At 37.5% G+C, this 14,967-nt stretch overlaps 1 protein-coding gene across 4 annotated transcripts in view; it reads right to left on the reverse strand.

Annotated features, from left to right (window-relative positions):
* L3MBTL3 (L3MBTL histone methyl-lysine binding protein 3) overlaps window positions 1–14,967 on the reverse strand; it is a 135,557-nt gene that overhangs the window by 22,756 nt on the left and 97,834 nt on the right. For all 4 annotated transcript variants that reach the window (XM_037844221.1, XM_037844218.1, XM_037844220.1 and 1 more), the window contains 2 exons: window positions 14,595–14,744; window positions 3,996–4,081 (listed from right to left, as the gene is read on the reverse strand). In XM_037844221.1, the coding sequence (XP_037700149.1) occupies window positions 3,996–4,081; window positions 14,595–14,744 (236 nt within the window). The remainder of the gene's footprint in view (window positions 1–3,995; window positions 4,082–14,594; window positions 14,745–14,967) is intronic.

Raw genomic sequence — 14,967 nt, forward strand, 5'->3', positions numbered from 1 at the left:
AGTTTACAGAACATTTCAGATATAAAAATTCTAAAAATAGGTATCAAAATTCAGTAGCATGACAGGAATCATCAAAAAAAAAAAAAAAAAAAAAGCTCATAATTACACCCAGTGCATAAATTTAACTGGAAAAATGAGAAGGAAGATTTTTATTCTCTTTTTATTCAATCAAGTTGCTCCAAGACCCCAAACAAAAGGTTACAAGGGCCTACTGTGTCTTAAATCCTATTGGCGTCATAAAGAAATTTAGGACCACTTCTCAGTGCCTCCCTCAAGTCAAGTATCTCCCTCACTGCAAGGTGCCTCTTCTCCCACCCCCTGTGACAGCCCAGATGGGCTGGACTTGGGAGGGGCTGCTTCTGCCACTGGGGGAATGGAATTGGGGGTGAACACCCATTAGGCTCAAGAAAGTGAGCTCTGAGTGCAGCATACAGACCTGACCATCAGCCTCAGATTTGAGAGATGAATTTTGCCGGGGCCCAAATAAGAGCATTAGAGGGTGCCTGAATGTTCTTCACAAAAGACCTGCATCAAATTCATCTAGACTCCAAAACGACAAAATAAAAAACAGTTGCCCAGAGACCTCTGATAAAAAGTTCTGCAAAACAACAGAAGAGGAGCATTGATTTATCAATAAAAGAGTTTTATGATTTTTAGCAAGGCACAAGGGGACATGACCTCTGTAAAACAAAAACAGGCTAGGAAATTACAGAAAAATATAAAGCACTGCTGAGTTAAAACCCAGAGTAAATGGCAATAAATAGAAGACTTGACAGAGGAAGATGCTGAGTAAGATATTTCAACTAAAGAAACTTGTCTGGAACATCGAAAAATCAGTTGGTACTAGTCACCACCCAACCGCCCCCTCAGGGACTTTCTCATGACCCAACAACTAAGGTAAGTCCTGGTGGAGCAGGGGCCTTTGGGGTGCTGCCCCAGCACTCACGAGCAGTGTTTGTTCTAACTGTCCTGTTCTTGTCAGCTGCCAAGCCAGTTAAATACTTTTCATATCATCCCTAGATCTAGTCCAAGAATGTATTACCAGGAAAGAGAACAAACGGAACAGAAGTAATAATCAAAACTATAACTGAAGGAAGCTTTCTGGATCTAAGGAAGACCTGGGTCTTAAAATTCAAGGAGGCTCATGGCACTCCAGGCAAAAATAATGAAAGGAGACTGAACTCAGGAGTCAGGTCATGGCTCAAAACCAAAGGAATGGACTAACTGGGTGGCCTAATGCCACACATGTGAAAAGATTTTGTTTGTTTTTTTCTCATTTGTTTTCTTTTCTTTTTAAGGAAAATCAGAGAACAGCCAACTGGCTGGACGTACAGGTCAATATGGTATGCCACCCTAAATCGTCCTTCAGGACTGACGCATTCATTCTTCTTCCCCTGGCTGCTGATGGCTCAGAGCTGCCTCCCGCTTCACAAACTAAGCCAAAGAGAGCTTCCTTGACCAAGGATACACACCCCTCCCAGCCCACATCCAAGGGCTGGTCCATGGAGAGGTACAAAAGTCTAGACTCCTAGCCTCAATTCAGGACAACTTGAGCCATCAAACCCCTCATGAGACTGAGGTCTCTGCTGTAATGACCTCACAGGGCAACTTCTCTTTCTGTCCAATCCAGCTTCTTCCACTCCCCTATCGGTATTGGTCCTCAGAGCACCCCCTAACAAACTTCCCGCACACAACACTCTCCGAATCTGCTTCTAGCCAATCTAAGACACTTGGCCACAGCTCTAAGAGGGTGTGGGTGTAGAGAGGGAGGAGGAAGAGAGAGCTTAGCACAGCTACCCACTGACGAGGACCTGGGAGATCCCCAGGACCAGTGGGAAGGGGCCTGCAGAGCCCACCCTAAGACCTGGCTGCGGACCGACCATCTGTGAGGTCTAGGTGAATATAACAATAAACTACTAAATGGAAGTCAAGACGGTGAAATCCAAATCTCCATACAAAAATGAGTCTGAAAATGAAAATTTCAAAAAGCTAATGGAAATCTAAGGCTAAGAAAGATGTTAAATGAAATTCAACAATCATAATGTGATTTCACTACAGATAAAATTAATTTTATGAAAGCCTTATCCAAAATGTTTAAAAAAATCTACGAAAGAGGGAATGTTATCAAACTCATTTTAGGAATTGGATGAGATATTAAAGAAGAAAATTACAGGCCAATTGCATTTAGGAACATATGCAAAAATTCTCAGAAGAACTTATTTTATGAGGCTCTCTCTCATTAATAAAAAAATAAGTAAAAAAATGCATAGTCAACTACAGTTTTTACATGCAAGAAAAAAAAAATGACTTGGAAAACCACAAAACTAAGAGTTAAAAGTTAATCCAAGCAGTGTTTTTTTGGCAAGAATAATAAAACAGAAAATCTCAGGCAGTTCAAATCAAGAAAAATAGAAAAAGAAAACATACAAAATTAGAAAGGATGTAAAACTACCAACAACAACAACAAAAAAAGAATACTATTCACATCATATGGTAACAAACCTGAAACTCTCCATTAATGGGAATTAAAATTACCAATATTGGCTCAGCAAATAAAATGAAAAGTTAATAGACCACCAAATTAGGAAGAAACTGAAAATATCAAATTACTCCCTCAAACGTTTCAGAGCCCGGAAGATTTTATTATGAATCGAGCTGAACTTTCAATGATCAGTTAATTCCATGCAATCATACTACCACTAACTATTATGACTATGACAACTGGCTAAGACTTCAGCCACTAATTTATAGAATTCACGCAGTAACTGAATGATACAGCTACTACCACTATGTCCATTTTACACAGGGGAAACAAAGGCACAGAGAGGTTAAACACTTCGCCCAGAGCCAACCACACAGCTGGAAGGGGTGAAGCTGTGATATGAATGAAGGCTGTGGGTTTCACCTCCCCACCAAGAGAGGAGGAGAACCCAATATAACACTGATGACAAGGCCTTTCTCCGTTAAGTATTTTTCTTTCTTTGTAAATGACCAGAAAACTTTTAAATTATCAAAGACTTATAGAGCACTTCAGGCAAGCCACCAGCGTGGCCTCCTTTAGAACATCTACAACACTTTGAGGGTATCACCATCATCACCCTTCTGGGTAGAGAAGGAAAATGGAAACACTGAGAGGGGTGGAGTGATGTGACCCCGGCAGAGCTGGGATTCAAACCCAGGCTTCAGACCCTGTGCTCTTAACTACGACGGGATGCTACGCTAAACTCCGAGACAGTCAAGAATGTAACTTTTAAATGCATCATAAATCACTGCTTTACTAAAACCAGATACAGAAACCAAAACATCACTTATGAAATAGGCCATTACAGGCAAACAGCCATTAGGTACTATTCTTGAACTTTCTATAACAATGCACTGGAAAAGCAAAGTCCCCAGGGACAAGCATTTAAATCATAATCAGGCTAACATTTTCTTACAGCAAATAAATAATAATTATGTACTTATGTGTGAAAGATAAGAGCAATCTACACCATGGCTAATAACCATTAGGTCTTCCTGCTTAATTAAACCACTGTAATGTCTTTCTAACAAAGATGTAAGAAAAATCACTTTCTCCAATACAGCTTAAAACATTTGTTCAAGAGATTTTCTTTTCATTTTGCAGTATTAGATTAAGACCAAATTAATTCTATTTGGATTTCAACCCACAAGAAAATTCTGCTTGAGTTTTAAACATATGCAGCAAATGACCTCAAAAATATCAAAGAAAATGTGTGACAAGACCAAATAGAAAGTCTTCCTGAACTTTAGATGCACTATTATATGTGAAAGACACTACGGTATAGGCCACAGCTGAATCTATAGTTACGAATTTCATAAGGCATTTATCATGAACAATAAACTTCCATTGCCTGTTATAAGGGAGAAGCCAACCAAGTGCAATTTAACCTTAATATAAAAGTGCTCCAGTTAAGTTTTTGATTGTTGCACATTAACGGAAACATCCATCAATAACATGAGAATCTTATATCTACCTCTGGTTTCATGTGAGGTCCTCATTTCACTTTCTGTTCTCTCTTCAAACTCTTCTTTGACAGGGACATCATCAGCATGCTGATCTCTGAGAAAAACAGGTGTTTCAATATTTATTAAGGGTAGCATTTTAAAAGATGGTTCAGAACTGCATCTCAACAACTGATTCTCTTAATTTAAGAACAAACAGTACCTCTAAATCATTAGAAAGGATATGTAGTTACACTAAGAAGGCATATCATACTAGCATTTATAAATGCACATTTTCCTCAGTATCAATTTTTGTTTACTATGCATGAAGAAGATTTTAAAGCCTAGTATAATAAGAGTAAGATGAACTATTCTGGAAATGCAGTAGTGAATAATTTACCTAGAATTGGGACATATATTCATAAGGAATTTTACTCATACTGTTTGGTAAGACTTCAGCTTAAAGGAGGAAATGGTTCGAAAGGGTACAACATTTACCTAAGTCACTATACACTGTTCAGCTCTGGGTGTTTCACCCAGGGGAAATCCATCCCAAGTCTAGGAAGCTTCTCCTTGCTTATTCAAGCCAAACCCAAGGGTGAACTGATTCCACATCTTTCTGATCAGGGCTGACCTAATGCTAAATGAAACATGCAACTGATGCTCTAAAATGGAAAAGACCCATTATGGACTGAATTCCGAGCTTTACCCTTAAGCTAGGGACAGAAATGGCTTTAAAGAGAACTCAAGCACAGGCAACTTATATTTTCTTTAAATCCGGATTTCTGGGATTTACAATTTCATAACCTAATCTACAAAACATAAAAGAACTTCCATAGATTTAATTATAAAGGCATTAACTTATTCTCCACTCAAATGTAATAATCTAACACAGTGAGCATGCAATAAATAAAAGCTCACTGATTTCTTAGAAAGAGCATTTCCAAGGGCAAATGTGCAATTTCATTTGAACCTGAGCTTCTTGGCTTAGTTCACACTGAAAACAACTGTCCCAACGGGTAAAGAATACTTGCTTGTTTAAGAATGGGAAAGAACTATGATGTTATGTAAAAAATGTATTTTTCCAAGAGAAATCAATTAAATGGCTATGGAGGTTCTTATTTCACTGGAAATGGGGGAAACAAAACTATAGTAAAACAAATACAAGAAAATCACTGATAACTGGAGAAATGATATTAATTGAGGTGATGACAGAAAATGTCTTCACTGTAAAAAAAAAATGCTGAAGTTGTATTTGGTAATCATAAAATGTAAGAGCCAGCTTATTGTGCTAACATTAGCTTGTATCATCTTCCAAACTTGTTTTACATTAAATTGGAAATAATATTCGTTTAGATCACAAATTTTATCCCATTAAATACTGTTACTGATGGGAAAAAGTGGTCTGTAGCCAGCTACATTAATATTTATTAGAAATAATCCTGCATTACAGTGATATAACTTAAAATTGGCATTTCCCAGAGTCAAAGATAATAAATTTCTTAGTTATTGTGAATTTCCTAGCAGCCTTGATGAATGGTTGGTCAAAAAAACAAAACAAAAAAAACAAACCTAGACTAATGGCTAAAATTAAGCCTTAGAATTTTCTGTATATTTCAGTTTTCCTGATTAGAGTTACTGATCTCACCACTGATTGTCATGAGTTAGACTTCTATGGTTTTAGCAAAGCATAGTATTCCTTTCAATAAAGTAAGCTTTGTTATATAATAAAGGTATCAGACTTAACTATGAAACAAGTTCTCTATATTCTTCAGGCCCAAATACAATGCCAACTACCTAATTTCTGAAATGCAAGTTAAAGACCATTTTCTTTCTGGGAGGGAACAGACAGAAAAGGAAAAGAAAACCTTTGCCCTCAAAGGTTTATTCATGCCCAGATCTGTCAAACTCCATCACAAAAGAGAAGCAAGCAAAGGAGAGGCTAGGCCTCCTTATGGTTGTGCCTAAGAGCCTCCTCCCGAATGCCTCTTTGTTGCTCAGATGTGGCCCTCTCTCTCTGGCTAAGCCAACTTGAAAGGTGAAATCACTGCCCTCCCCCCTACGTGGGATCAGACACCCAGGGGAGTGAATCTCCCTGGCAACGTGGAATATGACTCCCGGGGAGGAATGCAGACCTGGCATCGTGGGACGGAGAACATCTTCTTGACCAAAAGGGGGATGTGAAAGGAAATGAAATAAGCTTCAGTGGCAGAGAGAATCCAAAAGGAGCCGAGAGGTCACTCTGGTGGGCACTCTTACGCACACTTTAGACAACCCTTTTTAGGTTCTAAAGAATTGGGGTAGCTGGTGGTGGATACCTGAAACTATCAAACTACAACCCAGAACCCATGAATCTCGAAGACAATTGTATAAAAATGTAGCTTATGAGCGGTGACAATGGGATTGGGAAAGCCATAAGGACCACACTCCACTTTGTCTAGTTTATGGATGGATGAGTAGAAAAATAGGGGAAGGAAACAAACAAACAGACAAAGGTACCCAGTGTTCTTTTTTACTTCAATTGCTCTTTTTCACTCTAATTATTATTCTTGTTATTTTTGTGTGTGTGCTAATGAAGGTGTCAGGGATTGATTTTGGTGATGAATGTACAACTATGTAATGGTACTGTGAACAATCGAAAGTACGACTTGTTTTGTATGACTGCGTGGTATATGAATATATCTCAATAAAATGAAGATAAAAAAAAAAAAGAGAAGCAAAATGGATGCTACTTGCTCTTATATTATTCACACTACTTCATCATAGAGGATGTTTAGTTTTCATTTTCCCTATTTTAACTCCTAATGTCTCATTAATTTGCACCCATATAAACTTGGGAATACATGAACATGGATTTTATCTTTATCAAACACAATTCAGATAAAGGATTCCACAAGAAGTGTTTGAAGGCTTTGTTTCCAATTAATGTACTGATTCTACTAATTCCTTAAAATTAAAAGTGACTAAGCCCAATAGTTCTGCAGGCTGTTCCCTTGAGCTGGAAAGTTGGGGGCAGGGGAGAAGTAGAGGAGCCATTCTGCACAGGCATTAGGAAACGGGTAAAAAGAACTCTGCAGTCAAAAGAATCCTACCCAAGCACATTCAGAAATGTGGAAATACTTAACATTTAATAAGAAAAGTTAACATTCTTAAAAACATACTACGAGCCAAACACTGGCTGAACTCTTTCCATGTCTTATATTTTCATAACAATCCTTGGGGGAAGGTGCTGTTATTATACCCACAGAAACTTAAAGAAGTAAGTAACTTGCTGAAGGTCACGGTAAGTTTAGCACCAGGTCTTCATGACACCAAAATCCATACTTAGACTGAATTACTCTATGGTTTTAACACTTGGTTGTTTTTTTTTTTTTTGCTTGTTTTTTGAGAACAAAGTACATATCCTTATTATATGAAGTTAAAGGGACCATGCCTTTTTACACCAAAATCTTATTTTCACATTGTCTTTTATTGATAAGGTCAGAAATGAAAAAAAATCTGATTTATCACATTCTTATTTGTTTTGTATTTTATTGAAAAGAAAAACTGTTTTCTCAACTGGGCAACCATGTTTCTCCCTCCTATAAGTTTAGGAATTTCATTATACTAATTCTGATTAAATAGGTACTGTAATAAATTTCTTTCACTGGGCAAAAATGAAATTCTTGTTGAAGAATTTTGACTTCATAGGCAGAAAGTTAGCCTACCTATATAGTCTTCCAATTACAGACAAAATGTGATTATATCAGAATGTCAAAACTGTGATAATATTACAATACACTTTGGAACACAGTACAACTTATGCTCCTTGATTTTTTTTTTAATGACAACTAGAAATGTTTTGTGCTATATTTTAATATTACAATTCTCTCAATAAAATCTCCTTCAAGTGCTCTCCCTGATCAAAAGTTTTCATTACCAACAATGTCATTTAGGAAGGAGCACAACCTAAACAGCACAGGATGAGCGAATCCTAACTTGGAGAAAGCAGCCCAGCACAGCACTTACACACATGGTCTTTGGAAGTGTACAGAGCTGGCTCAAATTTCAGCTCTGCTACTATAACTAGTTCTACATGACCTTCAGCAAGTTATTGAACTTCCCTAATTCTCAGCTGCATCATCTGTAAAACAGGGATAATAAATAGATTTTGTACCTCACAGGGCACTCTGAGGACTTATGAAAATAATTTACAGCAAGTACATAGCAGACCTTTAAGAAGCCTGTTACTGCAAAGAAGCTAGGCCTGATTATAATTGTGCCTAAGAGTCTCCCCTTGAGTCCCCCATTGTTGCTCAGATGTGGCCCTTTCTCTCTAGCTAAGCCACCAGGGCAGGTGAACTCACTGACCTCCCCACTACGTGGGACCTGGCTCCCAGGGGTGTAAATCTCCCTGGCAACACAGGATATGTCTCCTGGGGATGAACATGGACCCGCCTTCGTGGGATTGAGAAAATATTCTTGACCAAAAGGGAGATGTGAAATGAAATGAAATAAAGTTTCAGTGGCTGAAAGATTTCAAATGGAGTCGAGAGGTCACTCTGATGGACATTCTTATACACTAATTATATAGATAGCACCTCTTAGGTTTTAATGTATTGGAAGAGCTAGAGGTAAATACCTGAAACTATCAAACTCCAATCCACTGGACTTGATTCTCGAAGACAATTGTATGACAATGTAGCTTAGAAGGGGTGACAGTGTGATTTTGAAAACCTTGTGGATCGCACTCTCTTTATCCAGTATGGATGGATGAGTAGAAAAATGGGGGCAAAAAACTAAAGGAAAAATAGAGTGGGGGGGATGGTTTGGGTGTTCTTTTTTACTTTTTTTTTTTTTTTAATTCCTATTTTCACTTTTTCTGGTACAAGGAAAATGTTAAAAAAAATAGATCGGGGTGATGAATGAACAACTATATGATGGTAATGTGATCAACTTGACTGTATATTTTAGATGATTGTATGGTGTATGAATAAATCTTAATAAATAAATATATAACAACAACAACAAAAGTACATAGCAGAATGCCAGGCATGTAATATGTAAGAGTATGATCAATGGAAACTATTACTATTTAAGACTTGCTAATGTTTTAGAACAAATAATGACACCTATTTTTTTTTAAGTAAATTGTTTTCTTCAAGTATTAAAACAGCTTTTAGAGTAAAGAAGGGCACAGATGCTGCAGCTGCTACTCACCATCTGTGGGACCTGTCAGTGAGAGAGGCACCCATGTTTCCTTCTCTGCAGAATGGGAGTCACACAGGTAAAGCACCTACACCACGTAAGGTACTTGGGAAGGACCCACAAGGTAGTGGAGGTCAAAGCACCTAGGATAGTGCCTGGCACATGACAATTTCTCTTGGAATTTTAGAATTTTCAAGGACCAAGTTTACTTCAACATTTCTTTAGCCTGAATTGAAACAGAATCACAGCTAAGTCTTTTCCAAGAATACTCTTCAGGCATCTAAGATATAGTGGAATCCACTCCAATGGGAAAATGAGTCAGTGTTCTCTTTTTCTCTCTAATTATGTGCCACATGTGTTTTGGATGTCTTACTAACTTATGCTAATTATGCCCTTGGTAAATATTAGTGGAACATTAAAAGAGTAAACACACAGGAACATGATGGCATTTAAATGCATTCAGTTGTGTTTATTCAAGTTTGTTTCTTTTTTCATTTAAACAATGAGGTTTCACCCAGTCCCAGTCTGTCAAAAATAATGTTTTAGAACTATGAAACAATAAATTGTTTTTCCTCAAATCAGGGATATACTGATTTCATCCACCTAAGTCCAGCATGAAAGGAGGAAGTCGAATATGAACGGTAGGTAGAAATACGTCCCATACAGGGTAGGGAGTGTGGCTGATAATATTGTGGACCCAGCACCAGGATCTGGCTTTACTCACTGCAGCTTGAATATAAAAGGTAGTTTAGAATAACTGATTTCAGTCTCAGAGGGCGCTTGTCATGGCTGAAAAGCACCCGTACCTCCAGGAAAAGCTGAGGGGCACAGGAATGCTAATGAGAGTTACAAAACACAGAGATTTTACTCTTCTAAGCTAAACGTCAAAAGGATGTCCGTCTGCTGGCATGCCCCCAGCACTTTTTTTTTTCTTTTTAACACTTCTGGGTTGAGGTCACTACAGATAAGAGATTAGAGAATGGGGACCTCAGGGTTTAAACCTTAAAGGAACTTTAAAAGAGTACTTGAAGTTCTCAATGCCTCCTACAAAGTGAATAAGAGGCTGTGCTCAAAAAACTTTACAAAACACTTATAAGTGATTAACTTGTAATTTAGTATAAGAAACCTATGTCAGTGAAGAAACGGGATATAATGAATAAATACTGTGTTATCAAAATACCAAAGCAAACTCCTCCAAGCAAATAATGAATGAATCAATCCTGTTATGAAATGAAAGGCCCTATTCCATAAAGTGTGAGATTTGGGAAATAAAGATCATATAAAAGAAGAGTGAGACTGCCTCACTTTTGGGCTGTAGAAAAGAGAACCAGGCGTCTTTGCTCTTTCACTATGTAAAAAGGAGACCCCTGAGTTGGGAATCAGGGTTATTCGAGGAGATAAAATAAGATCTTGTTAGAATATTGTTCCAACAACTTCACAGGCATCTAACAATAACACAATCATCCTTTCCTTAAACTTTGAGTGGTTGCCTTGGTGTCACAGCAATTGGCATGAGAACTGTGTGTATTTTAACTAAAACTGAGATTCTCTCTGCTACACACAAACAACTGCACAGTTTTGACTCAGATTCCCAAGAGCTGGAATATTTAAAGACTTCCACAGCCCCTATTCATACCTGGCTTATCACTAGCAGGTGGCCTGTGAACTGGCTCTTAAAATGATGTTTCATGGTATGAAAAAGATGTACATGTTCCTTGCATTGTGAACTGATTCCTGCCCTTTGTAACAGCCATATTACATCAGGTCCTGGATCAAAGTAATGCCAGCAGGTCACACATGCTGGTGACTGTCCGGCATCCGAAGCAGGTGGGTGGGAGGGGGCAGCAGACTCTATCAGTGTGAGTCCCTGACCAGCCGACCAGAGACATCCACCTTCTACACCTGCTCTGCTTTCCTGCTACACCTGCCCTGCTTTCCTGCTACACCTGCTCTGCTTTCCTGCTACACCTGCCCTGCTTTCCTGCTACACCTGCCCTGCTTTCCTGCGGGAGTTCCCAGGGGTCCAGCAGCTCAGACTGCGGCACAGCAGGGCAGATGGGGTTTAGAAAGCTCTACTCCCTCAAGCTCCAGCTGGGATAACTCTGAGGTACGTGTTTTACAAGGTCACCCAGAGTCTTTCCAGCAGAGTCACACACTTGCTCTCCGTGGCAGTGACTGGCTGGAAACTCAGCTTTCACTGGCTCTTTCCTTCCCTGTTTCTCACTTCCTCGCTCCCCTACTGCTGCCTTTTTCGCCTCCTAGGTAAACTATGTGCAAAGGAATCCTTGCTCCAGGATCCACATCTGGGGGTGCAAACTGTCTCTTGCTGTGCCAAAGCACATTTTTAAAAAACAGTAAAACTGGGCAACCATATTTTGATAAATTATTAAAAACAAGGCAAGGGAAATTTTTTAAAACATGAGTGGGAAATTACATCCAGGTGAGCAGTGATTATGGAAAAAGACAAGAGAACATAATTTGATATTATGGGAATCATTTTGGCTAAACACCCAGTTCAAAGTTTACCCTGGACCTATCAAAGAAATGGGTTAGCCATTATTTTGCTCTTCAGGAATAAAAGAAATATGCATGAAACAATTAGGTACCCTTTTCTTCTTCAATAACAATAATAAAACAAGTATGTATTGAGGACTTATCATTTCCTAGCCACGGTTCTAAGATTCTAAAGTGAATCAGGATGGAAGACGAGAGCTTTTAGTATGGAGACAAAACGGCTGGGAAGTTCTGAGACCAGCCCTGCCTCACAGGTCAACAATAAGGAACCACGGACACCTTCACTACTCACAAGCTGATTCAGCTCTTTTCATTTCCTTCTGGTCTCCTGCACCAGGAAAGAGGGGAAGGAGCAGTGGAAGAGGCTCCACAGACAAAAGTACTGCTCTGTGTGCATTTGGTGAAACAGAGGAGAGGCATAAATTTCATTTTTACTTTAGACACTAGAATTGAAAGTTTGAATTGATCAATTCAGGACCTCAGCAGGTAAAGGTTTTGGCTGCACCCACACAGAGAGGATGGGTACTTTCAAACTCACCCACTCTAGCAGAAAACCTACAAAAAGTGAAAGAAAAATAAACCTATCACTGCCTAGCTCAAGATTTCACTAAGTGCAGATGAAGGAAAATCAGTATTCAGAGTAAGGTTATGTTTATTTTTTAAATGAAAAAATTGAAGTATTAAATATGCTTGTATGAAGTCATTTACAACTGAAAAGCCATGACTTATACCCAGTTGTCTCTCCCACAACTCAGTCAACCACGAGCCATAAGATATTTCTCTTTGTTAACAACTTTCCTTACATGTTTTAACATTTGCTAAGTTGCCACCCCATGCTCATTTATACCTAAAATACCATGTGTCATTTTGATTGTTGCAAGCACCACAAGCCTATTTTAAAAGAGTAAGTAAATCTGTTATTTTGGCTATTTTGGAAAATGTTATTTTTAAGGTAGGCATAATGAAATATTTAGGTTGGAATATCATGATGTCTATAATTATTTCTTAAAAATACTTGAGCATAAAAAAATAAAGTGAGAAAAAAATCTTGATCAAAAATGTTCGCCTTAAAATTTTAGGGTTCCTTTGGGTTGTCTCCCTTATGTTCCCTTTGACTGATGCAACTAATACAACCCCTCAGGTTACAAAAATAAATCATTAAGTAAACAAAAAAATAGATAAAATATTAAATCTGGAAAGATGAAGATGAGGAAATCTGAACAAAATCTTTAAAGCCATGAGTACTGTAACACTCAGTTACCAAATCTGGGTACCCCAAAATGAGGGCATATCACCTGAAATTTAATTTTAATACAAACAAATGTAATAATTCATATAGTAGTAATTACAAGTATAGAATTTATTATGCAATTATATGTATAACTTTAGAAGCTATTTAGATATGAAACATGCAATGGGACAGTACAGAGAACTTAAAATGACTAAGCTTGTCTCGTCAATGAAGGCTGCGAACCTGAAGAAGCACAGCTCACCCAGAAGAAGACAGGACCTTTGAAACTGTTAGATCCACTATAAAAATTACCCTGTTCCGACATGGATTTAGAGCTAAAAAGAACCCAAGAAGTCATCCCAACCTATCACCTTTTTCTGCTGTGAGGAGACTGACCCAGAAGCCCAGACACTTAACGAAGTCCTGTGAGATGGAGTATTCTGTTGATACTTTAAATGAAATCGTGGCTTTTGAAATGTAAACTCTAGGTCTTCTTACTACCTCTACCCTTGTCAATCAATGACTTCTGTACCTGTAATTACTACTATGTGAATTATTACTTACTTATATTTGTCTTAAAGTTAAATGTCTTCAAATGATACACCCTCATTTTAGGGTGCTGGAATTTGGTAAATGAGCTTATGTTAGTCATGTTTTTAATGGGGAAAAACATCAATGTTGTTATTAACTGTAAAGTTATTGTTTTTTCTTCTTACCCAATAAGGGAAAATTGCTTTTCTATAAGGATACTTGATACTTAAAAAGCCATTACTCCAATAACATTGCTGTGAACTTAGAATCATACTGATTAACTGAAATATCTGCTTGATTCACCCGAAATAATGGAAGTTACAAAATATGAAAATAAAAAAGAACTATACTTGAGGGAAAACTAACATAAAATAATGGCTGCTTGGGAGTAGAAAGCTGACTCCAGGTAATTGGAGTGTTGATAGTTATCATTTTTCATTGCATATGTCGGTGTACTTTTTCCCCCATAGATATTTAACAATTAGGAAAAAAACAAACAACAATGCTACTTTAGGTTTTAAAATACTCCAGAAAAGAACCTTCCACATCTAAAGATTAAGGAACATCTTTCTATTAATCTCATCTTTCTTTCAGTACTATCCTTGGCTAATGTAAGTGCACAGACCTATTTACTTAAACATATAGCAAACAAAACTCTGTTCTTTACTTAATCAACCACTAAAGTTAAAACAGTCCATCTCAACTCTACAAATGCAATCCAAACAAAATGGATGCTCTTATAGAGAAATTAACATTTTAATAGTTAAATGAAATAACGTATATGAAAGTACTTGGGATATAATGAGCACTAAAAAAATAATGCCCATTCTTCACAAAGAGTCTGCCATCTTTTTTTATAAAGCATAGCTCCCATTAAATATTGATCAATTCATTCAGAAATATGAACTGGCATGCAGTAAAATAACTGGAATTTCCCAATCTCTGATACGAAGCAAGTTCAAATAAAAGGAGAACAAGTAAGAGGAAATCCTGCTCTGTTGGACATGGTTTTATGTCCAAAGTGTTTTTAAAAACCCAAGTACTGATCCCCACAATAATGTTACATTAAATCTGGCATATTTTCAACAACTTATGAGAAAGCATTCCCACAGCACATAAAACCTCTTTCAGCCAGAATCCTACTAAACAACATGAACACTTCAATTACCTGATCTCAGGAGAGGAAGAACTTTCATTTGCGTCTGTCCTTTTACTCCTTGGAAATGATGGACTAGCTGGGGGCATCTCGCCACTTAAACGATCTGGGAAAACGCGGTCTTTATTCAAATTGATTTCTGAATAGGGACAGTTGGCAGCACTAAAAGATTAAAAGAAAGAGAAAAGAACATTCCTGTTAGAACAGATGTACTTCTCTCAATTAAAAACGACAGGCTAGAATATAAAATTCCCAAATTTAACTGAATATATACTATATATACACACATATATATATAATGAGCATATATGAGTAAATACAGTATGAAAAACCAAATCTTTAAAACACAATTGAAGTATATTCTGATAGAAAGTATGTCTTTACA

The sequence above is a fragment of the Choloepus didactylus genome, chromosome 7 (assembly GCF_015220235.1).
Source record: "Choloepus didactylus isolate mChoDid1 chromosome 7, mChoDid1.pri, whole genome shotgun sequence".
NCBI lineage: Eukaryota > Metazoa > Chordata > Mammalia > Pilosa > Megalonychidae > Choloepus > Choloepus didactylus.